This window comes from Equus asinus, chromosome X, assembly GCF_041296235.1.
Source record: "Equus asinus isolate D_3611 breed Donkey chromosome X, EquAss-T2T_v2, whole genome shotgun sequence".
NCBI lineage: Eukaryota > Metazoa > Chordata > Mammalia > Perissodactyla > Equidae > Equus > Equus asinus.
Window position 1 is genome coordinate 12,677,226 of NC_091820.1, and position 12,879 is coordinate 12,690,104.

At 41.3% G+C, this 12,879-nt stretch overlaps 2 protein-coding genes across 8 annotated transcripts in view; one reads left to right on the top strand and one right to left on the bottom strand.

The window, feature by feature from the left end:
* CTPS2 (CTP synthase 2) overlaps positions 1–12,879 on the bottom strand; it is an 89,809-nt gene that overhangs the window by 37,704 nt on the left and 39,226 nt on the right. The gene's annotated exons all lie outside the window — the stretch shown is intronic.
* S100G (S100 calcium binding protein G) lies at positions 3,016–6,909 on the top strand. 2 transcript variants are annotated; one of them, XM_014864254.3, is made up of 3 exons: positions 3,016–3,172; positions 3,675–3,824; positions 6,654–6,909. In XM_014864254.3, exons 2-3 carry the CDS (start codon positions 3,690–3,692, stop codon positions 6,756–6,758), a joined length of 240 nt encoding a protein of 79 aa, XP_014719740.1. In that variant the 5' UTR covers positions 3,016–3,172; positions 3,675–3,689; the 3' UTR covers positions 6,759–6,909. The 2 variants fall into 2 exon arrangements, with proteins under 2 accessions (XP_014719740.1, XP_014719741.1); XM_014864255.3 differs by having other exon boundaries at positions 3,026–3,172; positions 3,681–3,824.

Sequence of the window (12,879 nt, forward strand, 5' to 3'; positions counted from 1 at the left end):
AGTCTTTTAAACTTGGTTTTTTTCCACCAGTAAATAAAGGCGTATATTACTTCCATCAGAAAAAGAACATTCTTCTACCTCAGGTGTGACCATAACACTTAAATCGAAGTCCTACCTCTGGGCCTCACACTAACATTTACCAGCTCTTCTCACAGAAGCCCCACTCCTGGGAGGGGGCAGGTGGCACAGTGGCTGAGGGTGCAGGCTGGGCCTAGGCTAGAAACCCAGCTCCACTACCCCCCAGCGATGTGACCCTGAATGGGTCCTTGACAGTCTCTGTAGACTGGAGGTAACAGTGGTATCCGAGTCACAGGAATGCAGCAGGAATTTCTCAAGGTAATAGGTCAGGTCCGGGGGCCTCACACAGCCCACAGTAAAAATCAGCTCTCAATAAACGTGCTATGATCAGGAGGCCTCAGGAGGCCTCAGGGAACTCAACCACCCAGGGCCAGCACAGGCAGGCCTCCAAACCGGTGAGACCCACAGCCCAGGAAAAGGTTGGAAGTGGAAAAGAAGGTGAACCCTGTCCTAGGGCTCAGGGAAGGCAGGGAAGGAGATGGGGCTCCCTTTTAGGGACGGCTGCACCGGAGCAGTCAGGGTCTCCTCCAAACCTCAGGATCAAAGACCACACGGAGAGCACTTCCCACCCATTTTGTTTTGCAGGGCCTGGGTACTGATACTGCACCCTCTTCCTGAAGGTGCTTTTCCAGGCGCTGCCTGCTGTGGACTTCAGTAGAAGAACACAGCTACGGAAGCCTCTGGTACCCGGAGCTTTTAAAATAAGTTACTCTTAGCTTTCCTAGGAAAAACATAAGTCTGTCCAAAGATCAAGCAATTGAATAGTGAGGTGACAAGTAACCTTTGCCTCTCCATTTCTCCATAACCAATCTTGTCCCTGTCATTTTTTCCCCTTTCTCTAGTTTCAAAATGCACTCTTTTGAACACACCCTGCATTTATCGCCCGTCTCCATATATTTTTAGTTAATGTTTCATGAGAATATCTATTGGTGGCTTTCATGTTTCCCACTGCAGGTTTACCCTCACACTTGAGTCTATAGGTAAAGAGAAAAATAAGAGATGAGAGATGTGACTGGCAGAGCTGAGCAAGTAAAAATTTAAGAAGACCCATGAGTCATTTGTCAAGTTTTGTTATCGTTACTACAAGCATTAAGTTCTAACAACAAGCAGCATTGGGCCTATTTTAATCAGAGGTCTTCCCTTGAAACGAGAGACTTGTAGCCTAAAAGACTATTAACCAATACTGTTCCAAATGTTTTTCTTAGAGTTAATTTTATATATATACACACACATACATACATACACACATGTCATATATATGTCGTGTTATATATAACACATATCTGTCATATAACAGATAGCTACTAAAATCATATAGTTATATATTATATAGTTATTAAGGTCATACATAGTTAATATAATCATTTCTTCAATATAGACTCAAGAAACATAACAACTGCCATGTTGATTTTAACTCAAGAGCTAATTTGAGAGAACAGATGATCTAAGATGCTATTTCCACAACTGGAGAAATTTGAATATGGGTTGTGATAATAGCATTGTGGTTGTGTGGGAGAGGAGATAAGATGCTGAGGTATTTAGGTGGAAGTTTCTGGATATATGTAACTAATTCTCAAATGGTTCAAGGGGGGAAAGGTTTCTGTCCACAGAAAGAGAAAGCAAATGTGGAAATGTTAGCGATTAGTGAATCTGGGCAAAATGTGGGTTGATGTTCACTAACTATTCTTGCAACTTTTCTGTAGATTTGAAATGTTTTAAAAAGGTGTTAGAGGGAAAACAACAATCTTATCGAGTGCTCAACAAAACCCTACTTCCTCCAAGGTAAAACAGAGCATAAATATAAAAACACTGGAAATTCTCTAAAATCTTGATTAAAATGCATTGCCAAAATTAGAATATTTTTGTGTAAAAGTCTTATAACTAAAAAGAAAATGCTTATCTTTACTCCAAGAAGTGAGTTAATACGTAGTCAAAATACTGATGCATACCAAAGTCAAAGAATCTGAGATAAAAGCAAGGATAACATATACAAGACAGCGAAGGTGCATGGAACGATGACCGATGACCGTTCGGGATTGGTGGGAAGCTTTTAAGGAACTCTAAGAGATTTCACATTTGTTCTCCAAGGTAGACAAGGCCCTAGAATTTTAGGGCTGAATAATGAAGGGTCAGAGAAAATTATACAGGAGTGGAAGTGTCCAAGTGGTTAAAAGCTGGTAAGTGCTTTTAAAGTCGATCTGAAAACCCTTGTTGTGAGTTATAATCAGTATTAGATCAATATCCCCATTCTTTCATGGAACTCTTTCCAATAGAAATAAATTTTGTCTCCAATTTTAAAGCCCGGCAGTTCTAAAAGTTCGAAGTATTTCCAATTGAATAAAAGTCAGTCAAGTGTTTTCACAAGTTTTTAGACTGATTAACAAAATATATTTGGTAAAGAAAAGGGTATTAAACAAAAAGCATATATGGGAACAACAAATAATAAAAAGGTTGAAAAATGACCGCACTACTTGGTAATCTTGCTTTGCCAAATAAAACCACAAATTACTGTGTATCTTCTTCCCGCTTCTTAAACCTGCTTCTCAATGATACTTCTATTCATTCATTCAGTTATTCAAATATTTAAGCATCTAATATGTACAAAACATCAGAGGGACTTCAACAGCCAGACTGCAATTTTTTAAAACTATGTAGTATTGACCATCTATTATAGTATTTTCGTTCCTGGATGTGAAGAAAGTTATTTTTTCAAACTTAAATAAGCGACTAAATTGAAATAAACCAACCTTCCATATTTAAGCTTTCCGAAAGGTGAACAGTGAGCAAACCATAAGTCTACCTTGGAGGGAAAATATAACCTAAGGGGGAAAAAATCCACGCTTACTCTTGGGACTCTGAACCATGAAGCAATTGGGGAGGGGCCCCTTTATTGTATCTTGCCCTTAGTTATGAGGTTCATGCAATCTTAAGCTCGGTTTCAAAAACCGTTAATAATTACCCTTAAGTGGCAAACAAAAGGAAAATTTCATAATCAGGGTGGTGTGCCTGTGAAGACTATAAAAGCCGCACAACCCTGCTCAGCTCCTCACACTCCTGTTCGATTCTCCTAGCTGCCTCACTGCTGGGTGACCAGGTAAGTGTGATTTTAGTATTATCCGCAGCTCCTTCTGCTTGCATTGATATTCACTCTGCTTCCTTTCAGAATGGTGTGAACGATAATGGTCTGGGGAGAAAGTGGGTTTGTGCCGTCTAAACAGTCACTTAGAGGCTAGAAGCTGTGGTCAGGGTTCTTCAAGACCACAGCCTAGAGCGCAGACCAGGTACATAAAAAGTAAAGAATATCATAATTACCAATAAAAGTGTTTGGCTCCAGGGACTATCTCCTAACAGATGTACTCTAAGAACAAACATTTACAATACTGTCTAAGATGATTCTCTTTAAAACATGTGCAGTTCCAACGGTTTCTGCCCCCTCCCTTCTCCTCCTCCTCCTCTATTTCTTCTCTCCCTCCCCCCTTTTCTTTACTTTCCCCCACCTGTGCCAAGGAAACAGCCCAAGGGCACTAAACCCTTGCTGGCAATCATCAGTATAAAACTCCACTCCAGCTTTTTGGTAAATTCATTTCTTTCCCAAGTTACAGGACACCAAAATGAGCGTGAAAAAGTCTCCTGAAGAACTGAAGAAAATCTTTGAAAAATATGCAGCCAAAGAAGGTGATCCAGACCAGCTGTCGAAGGAGGAGCTGAAGCTACTGATCCAGAATGAACTCCCCGCTTTACTGAAAGTGAGTGCACAACCGCAGAGCCCGCTGAACCGGCCTCTGATGGGGGGAGTGGAAGTGGGTGCGGAGAGGAAAGGACACAGGGAGAGCCTGAGAGCTGCGACACTGAGCACTGAGCGCAGCTCGGCCGGGGCAGGGTGCGCAGCAGCCCAGGCGCCAGCATCGCTTGAGGGAAGCATCGCTTGAACCGGTGCTTTCCACCCCTGGTGGCAGGTCACGGTTCAGACAGCAATCTCCTAGAAAGCCGGGGCCGAGCCGTCTATCCCTCACAGCCTGGGGGATAGTACTCTAGCCAGAGCAAACGGAAGCAGGGGTTGCACTTTCACTGAGCTGGGCCTGGAAGACCCGCTGGTCGCCAAGCAGACACACCAAGGCCTTCAGCCTGGAATCAGCAGCCCCGTGCCAGGCTTTCGGAAAACAAAGGGGCTGGCAAAATAACAGTCAGCCTTGGACGTGCTTCTCTGTTATAGGTAGGATCTCTCAACAACACCAACACTTACTTGGCAGTGCCTTAAGAAAACCTGCCTCTCACTGACAAATTGCCCTCTGTCGACAACCATTTAAATTTCAAAAGCATTTAAATTTGTGTTAATTTGCGTCAAGCACCTAAATGTGTGTTAATGAGGCAACCATGCATTTCTAAACAATCTTCCAGACTGCCTCTCCTTAGCCATAAAGTTTCTCATCAAAGCCGCCTCAGAGTTGTCAAAATCTAAACGCATCTGGAGGCCATGAGGAACAGGGAACTGCTGATTGTCCGGGCTCCGATGCCTTCCCTTGCAACTAAAAGCCACCTTCAAAATAGAAGCAACCTGTGCAACTATCACATCTCACTTGGTCACTATTTAGCTGTAACTTCAGAAGAAAGCATTTGCTTCTCAGATTTTAACCAGAAATGTCCCTTCTGCCAATATGACATGTGAGAAGGTTTCTGGTCTTAGTTGTTGAGGTTTCTGTTTTTAGCACTAAAAAGAAAAGTGGTTGAATTCAGTGAGCTTATAATCCAATATCTTCTCATTTTCTTCTAGTTAAAACATAGAATAACTTTAAAAAAAAGTTCAAGGTGCTAGCAGAAAAAGAGACTTTTTAATTAAAAATAAAAACAAAGGTTTCTGAGAAAGACTAAATCCCAAAAAAACTGTTAAATTTTTCCAAAAGGAAAAACAATAATAATAATAATAATAGGAAGGAATAATAATAAAAGGAAGGAATAATAATAATAAAAGGAAGAAAAATAATCTGACAGGAAAGCCTAGGCAATCTACATGAACATGTTGTTTTAAAAGGTAAGACTGGGGAATTTTTCTATATTTAATGTATTTCCTATAGAAAACATATGACTTTTATAATTTGAATAAAGGTAGGAAGACTAATGGTAAATTTTGAAAAATCTACTTACCAAGTCATGTACCTGATTATATTTCCATAAGGATTACTAAGGTTTTCCAAGCTATACTCTGTTTACATCATCACCTTGTATGGTTTAGAATCTAGTAAATACTTCAGGAAAACAGTGTTTGGTATTTATAAAACAGACGCTGAATACCTTACAGTTTGTTATCACAACAAAGTGCCAAATGTCTTTGTAGGAATCTTAGGGGTTACGACATATCTTGATATAGAGGTCTGTGGCACAACAATGTGAACATACCTAACACTACAGAACTGGACACTTAGAAATGGTTAAGATGGCAAAGGTTATGTTATGCGTTTTTTTACCACAATTAAAAAACAGTTTTGAAGCTGACTTATAAACAATAGGTTTCCTAGGTACTATTTTGTCACAGACAGAAAGTCAGAGCTGCAATGGCTTTAAGATTTGAGTTTTATGGCAAAGACAAAAATTGTCTGCTTAAGACACTACAGGAATATCAATAGTCAACAGGGCGTCAAGGTGAACATGATCTCATGTAACATCTCCAGCAGTGGTTCTCCGAGCGTGGTCAGTCCTAGACCAGCAGCATCAACAGCACCGGGGAACCTGTGGGAAACACAGATTCTCAGGCCTCCCCCCAAGCCTAGCGAATCCGAAACTCTAGGAGTGGGACCCATCAATCTGTATTTGCTAGGGTCAGCAAGCCCATCTGGTAATTCTGATGCACGAAGTGTGAGAAACATTGATGCAAAGTCATCATGCACAGCACAGAGGTGGGCCGCAGCCCAGGGTCTGGAAACAACTGGGGTCATTGCTAGTTAAAGGGTTGGGCTCTAGAGTCAATGTTTGAGCCCCAAGCCCTCTTCTGACCAGCTGTGAGGCCTGGAGCAAGTGAGCAGCTGTCTCAGAGCCTCAGTCTCCTCATCTGTAAAGTGGGTCTCTCCCACAGAGTGGTTGGGAGGACTGCAGACGCTACAGAAAGCCCTCGGCACAGTGCCAGCCAGTGGCCAGCCATGCATGCTGCCTCAGGTTAGATGGCGGCCCAGCCCTGGAGCTGGACGCAAAACCAGCTCCCAGGAAAACCCTGGGAAAGCAATCCTCAACTGTTTGTGGGCCATGGGCCCCTCGGCAGTCCAGTGAAGCCCTCGGACTCCTTCTCAAAAGAAAGTTTTCAGAGGCATAAAGAAAAATACATAAGATTACCTAGAAACCCGATTATATTAAAATAATAAATGTGTGATATGGAAAAAAAAAAAAAGGATAGCCAGTTCTGTGACATGGAGCAATACTACAGCTAAAGTTAGTTTTTCCACCTCTACCTTTCAGCAGCATGTGACCAAAAACTCAGCTGCCTTCTTGGAACGCAGACCTAGTGCCTCTAATTTCAGAGAATGTGTAGCGGTAACTGATTCATTTTCTCTGCTCTCACTTATCCCATCTTTTTTGTCTAAAACTAGGGTTCAAGCTCCATTGATGACCTCTTCAAAGAACTGGACAAGAACGGAGATGGAGAAGTTAGTTTTGAAGAATTCCAGGTGTTAGTGAAAAAGATATCCCAGTGAAAGAAAAAACGAAACAATGTCATTCTAAGCACCGAAAGAAGAGCACCTGGGATATGGCCCTACTCTAGATGAATTGCTAAAGTCTCTGTTTAATTCTTTGCTATTGTAATAATCTGGTGGTGAGGCCCTAATAAAGAAATTCTTAAACATGTCTTACCTTGTCAAGTACTGACTCCCATAGTTTAATGGATCTAAAGGTAACTTTAGTCTCACGCATCTAATTTTATAGATTAAAAAAAATTGAAAAGGCCCAGAATAGTTCCGTGATCTTGACCAAGACTACAAAGATGTTGGCAGAGACGTGGAAAGAATTCTGACATGCCAAACTAACTCCCTCACTCCACTCCTCAACCAGAATAACCCTGTTCCAAAAAGAAGAATAACTGTTCCTTGCTCTCCCTCCCTAACTACTCAGCGCTCACATTCTTTCCACTTTCAACTCGTATCAATAGCTAGTGAGAAACAGAATTGAAAAAACAGACACTTGGCTTTAAAGTCATCTCCCAGCACTCGCTGTGCTTTTTGAGTCAATGACCTTCTCAGGGAATAGAAGGAAGACAGGACCCAGAATCAGATCTGCTCCATCACCCAGGGGCTAGCCTTTGTACTGGTATGCGATGTGTAAAATAAAAGGAACAGGAAGACAGAGAGCCCTCCCAGCTCTGGCATCCTGTGCTCCTGGGACTCTCGGAATCTCAGAAACAGTTAGCTCTCAAGTTCCACTTGTTGAGTCCAGCTAGGGGAACAGAAGAGTGGGGAGTGTGGGAGTGGAATTTAACCAAAAAAAAAGAAAAATGACTTCTAACCCCTCCACCAAGAAACAAAGGAGATTTTTATACACAGTGAGAGAATGTTTACATACAATTTGTAGCATTCTAATTCAACACAAGAGCATACTCATGGCATCAAAAGCCTTAAATAGGGGCTGGCCCTGTGGCCGAGTGGTTAAGTTCGCGCGGTCCGCTGCAGGCGGCCCAGTGTTTTGTTGGTTCGAATCCTGGGCGCGGACATGGCACTGCTCATCAAACCACGCTGAGGCAGCATCCCACATGCCACAACTAAGTGGACCCACAACGAAGAATATACAACTATGTAACGGGGGGCTTGGGGGAGAAAAAGGAGAAAAATAAAATCTTTAAAAAAAAAAAAGCCTTAAATATTTCCAGGGACTATATTTCTAATATAGTGTAATATAGTCTAAATATTTCTAATGACTATATAGTGATTATATTCCACTGCAGGGATACCCCATAATAGTCTTAAGTATTTCCCCATTGTAAGGCATTTAGATTATTGTCATTTCTGATTCTTCTAATTAACGTTATAATGAGTACCTGTTCATATCTCTGTCAACATATCAGATTTCCTTAGGAGAATTTCTGAGGAGCAAATGTCTAAGTCAGTGGGCATGAATATTTTTATGGTTTGTGAAACAGACCCCCAATTGATTTTCCAAAAGGTTGTATTGATTCATATTTCTACAAACAGGCAGGAAAACACCAGCCTCGCTCCCCAGACAGCATTAGCCAGCATTACCCATTTTAACAACTTTATTAGTCACAAGAGTGCACGTCTTCTATTTGTCTCTGTTTTTAACAGGAATCCCCTACTATTTCACCATTGAGTTTACTGTTGGATATTGGTTTGTAAAAGGTATTCTTTCTCTTGTTTAAGAAGTACTCTTCTCTTCCTAGTTTGCTATGAGATTGTGAGCAGCAGGGTTTAGATACTGGAGACTGCCTATTGAGCATCTATGCTGACATAGAGGTTGTCTCTTTTGTTTGATCAATATGATGCGTTAATCGATTTAACTCCTGGGATAAACACACTATTCAGTCATGATCGATTATTCTTTAATGCTTTTTAAATTAGTCTACTATTTTATTCAAGATTTTCACATCTTTATTAATAACCAACATTAGTCTATAGTTTGGGATTTTATTTTTTGTTGCGTGTGATTTGTTGAGTTCTAATATCTAGGTCATGCTAGCTTCCCATTTTAGCCTATGTTCTGGACCTCAATCAGCTGCTCGCAGAGTAAATACACATTATCTCTTTCAACTCCAACATATATAAAGCACCTACTGTGGGCAAGGCATTATACAAGATGCCAAAGGAGATACAAATTTCCAGACCTCTGGGATCCTAAGTCAGTCAATCTGGGATCAGGCTAGGGAAAGGCTTACTTGAGGAAATGGTATTTCAACTGGAATTTGTAGGAGGAGCCTTGAGGGGAGCCTGCAGGGAATGGGCACGACTGGGCGTTCAAAAAGAGAGAAAACACCCCAAGGAAACACATCATGTCCAAGCACAAGGCAGTACAGGGGACGCACACACTACGTTTTGGGTGGAAAGCCAGCTTTGAGGAATAAAGAAAGCACACTAGCTTCAGATCATGAAAATCCTTGGTTGCCATGCCAAACCAAGGTCAGAAAGGGAGCAGGAAGGTATAGGAGTCAGAAAGTGACGTGAATGTGCTTTAGGAAGATGAGGTGGCACCAAGAAATAGTCTGCAAGGGGAGGTGGTCCCAGAGTGGAGGTCAGAGCTAGGCAGGAGGCCTCCCAGGCAAGCTGGGCAAGCTGGGCAGGCCTCGAAGGCACACCACCAATGCACAGGAAATGCATGGGAGAGATACTTTCTCCACCTGGCTGAGATTTACTGACGTGGACGAATTCATTTGAGGGTTAACCCTCAAGAAGGGTGAAAATGTTGTGTGTGGTGTGGGTGTATGGTGTCTGTATGTGTGTGTGTGTGTGTGTGTGCGCGCGCGCGTACACGCATGGCTATTTCATTGGCCTTCCTGGCCTGGTTTCCAATATTGATTTCATCTCCCACATCCAACAGGATTCACCTGAATTTCCTCTTGAATCAACCGCACCAGCATTTTGTCAGCCACAAAACTCCAATCCTCATTAGATTGTAGGCTCCACCAGGGCAAGAAGTTTTATCTGTTCTTTTACTGATGTAGCCCCAAGTCTAGATCGGGGCCTGGCACATGGGAGACGCTCAATAGCTACTTACTGAATGAATAATTCTTGACTATCCAGTCAGTAAATCTTGTTGATTCATTCCATAAAGCCGCTTTGCCAGCCAGGTCTTTCTACTGTAACTCCCACTCCCACCTGGCTCCTTAGATCACAGACGGACGCTGCTGTAATACTCAACCACATGAGACCTCCTGGAGTCTTTTCTCCCTCTCTATCTCCCATGCCAGCTGAATCTTCCTAAAGCACCCATTCTATTGGAAAGCTTTCAGTAATGAGTATGGTATTTGCATAATATGTCACAGTTGACAGGTATCAGCTTCTTGGTTCCCTATTGCCTTCAGGATTAATCTTGGCACTGACACTCAAGGACCTCCACAAATCTGCACCAATCTTCATTTCCCTCCACTTCCCTACTGGAGCCACGTTCTTCAGCCAAGCTATCTCCTATTTTATGACCAAATCCTGGACATTCCAGCCTAGCGTATGCCTCTCCTCCTTTCTATGAAATCTCCAAGCCTTTGACAATCTTCCCTTCTTACTCTAACCCACAGCATTTTTCCATGACTCTGAATTCTTAAAGTATCTAAGGTCTACCTGCACCGTGTAATACCATGGCCACTAGATCAGGTGGCTATTGACATTTAAATTAAGTATAATTAAGTAAAATTTAAAATTCAGTTCCTCGACCACACTAGCCACATTTCAAGTGCTCCGTAGTCCCATGTGGCTAGTGGCTACCACATTGGATGGCACCAATACAGAACATTCTATCATGGCAGAAAGCTCTAGATGACAGTGCTAGTAGCATTAATGAGGTCCTATTTACATACTGCCCATGTATTTCGTTATATGTTTCACCAATCTATGCCTTGTGTCTCCAACTAAACTGCAAGCATGGCTGTGGTGCAACTCATCTGTAATACGCTATATTTAGGACTGCACTTAAGTGGACTAGCTCCAAAAGCACAGTGACTTTTTTCTTTTTAATAATCTCTTTCTGCTACCATCCAGCTATTTCTACCGCAAAAAAATCTTTCAAGTGATTGAAATACCTATTCCTAAGGCATTTCCCATTGAGCTCAAGGTATAAAAGCTTTAAAATACATTAGCTTTGAAGAACTCATTTAGTCATTCATTTACTGTTAAAATTATGGACTCCCCTTGTGATTCACTAATGGGGGCTTACTCCTAGCCTCTCTGTCTCCTTTTGAAATGTAGACTCAGGTAAGGGGGAGGGCCAGGTAGAAAAGATGTCCTTGCCATTAGGCAGCAGCCATCATGCCTGGAAGAATTTTTCTTTTCCCAGATAGAAAGCAGTTACTATGGCCAACAGCCTGATATCAACTCTGAACCTATCATCCCCACAGAGACAGGATTAAGCGACTATTAGGCCCTCAGACTGGTCCATAAAAGGCTATTTTGCCTATAACATAGCTGTTTTCCTGATGGCTGCTTTTATGGGAAAAAAGTTCTTTAGCCCAAACTAAGCTCCAAATGACTTCTGTAAGATTGTTTTGTTAGTTGGGAGATGCTTAATACAATGTTCTAAATGTAAAGCAGTCTTCAAAGTAACAAAATTTGCCTGAAAGCTTACTCTAAGTGGCTGTCCGGGTTTTAATGCCTCTTAACTTGCTTTCCATATGAAGGTGTCAAAAAAAAACCACGGAAGTAGAAAATATTTCAAACAGGGCTTCAACTAAAGGCAGGAAAGGGTTATGCATTAGTTATGCTTAATGCATAATAAAAATTACCCTTCACCTGAATCGACTTTTAATTATATGTGACTATTTCACAAATCCATGGCATAGATGTAAAATTAATTTTGACTTTGAAAACTCCTGGATCAAAAAGGGGTAAAAGAAGTCATATCTATGATAAATAACTAAAATTGAAATAAAATGCCACAATCTCAAATTTCCATGTGCATCTGCTTAAAATGCTTTGAATTTCTCACTTTTTCTTACCAATACCACCATCCAAGTGTGCATGTGTGTGCCGACATGTCTGAAGGTGGAACATGGATTCTGTTTCCAGGATGTTATATCTTATGTAAATTCAGATTTTCAAAGTTACTATTTTCAGTAAACAGAAAAGAAATGCTAAAAATTAAGCATATCCATCTACCTCAACATCGGATTGAGATCATTCTTCCTTTATATGTCTCAAAAGTCAAAAATATTGTAAATATAAAGTCTACAGTGCCATTGTTACAGAGAAAAACCACAGGCCCCAAATGGCATCACTTGGGCTAAAGACCATGAGACCAAACCTAGATTTCATACCTGACCTAATTTCAGGAATGTAATCTTAATGGACCAGTCTGGAATTTCCTGACTAGCATTAGTCAGGTATCTGCAGGATAAAACCCCTGCTGTTCTCTTCCCCTCAAAGAGAGGATGTCCTGGCCCAAAATGAATCCTTTCTTTTTCTTTGCTAATAACTTCCTTGCCCCACCCTCCTTCCTATAAATGCCTTCCATTTTATACAGCTCCTTGCGGTATCTCTCTACTTGCTAGATGGGATACTGCCCAATTCATGAATTGTTGAATAAAGCCAATTAGATCTTCAAATTTACTCTGTTGAATTTTGTTTTTTAACACCATGAACTATCTTCTACACAAACTGGAGAGATGTGAAGCCAAATTTAAGGTCAAGGGTGTCAGCAGCAGCCACGTGATTGATATAAAGTCAGAACGCAAGTCAGTTACAGCTGTGTTCCTGGTAAGCATCATCTAGAAGGCAAGTAAAACTACTGTGAAGCAGGCCAAAAAATCAGACTTGCTGTATAACACTAAATATTCTGCAAAATTCCAGAGACTTCTATTTCACCTTGTGGATTAAGAAGAGAAATGACACAATAAAATATACGTTACTCACTCTCTCCTGGTACTCTCAAAAAGAGTCTACCTTCACTCAGAGAAAAATCTGTTTCTCCTTTTATGTGTATAAATGACATCTCCACTTAGATATCTGTCCTGGATGCCAGTGTCTCTACTGATTTCATAAACAACCATAAGACTAATCAGGCACACTAAAGGAGAGTCATGATGGCCCACGAAGGGGAGCAGAATTTGCCACCCCAAAATATGTCTCTCTGGTATGAGGATTACCTTGAGCTGATTTTTTTTCTTTT

Bases quoted from the DNA above. Each gene is read 5' to 3' on its own strand.
- S100G (XM_014864254.3), top strand. From the start codon at position 3,690: ATGAGCGTGAAAAAGTCTCCTGAAGAACTGAAGAAAATCTTTGAAAAA. The intron at 3,825-6,653 runs GTGAGTGCACAA...GTCTAAAACTAG, and splicing joins AACTCCCCGCTTTACTGAAA to GGTTCAAGCTCCATTGATGA.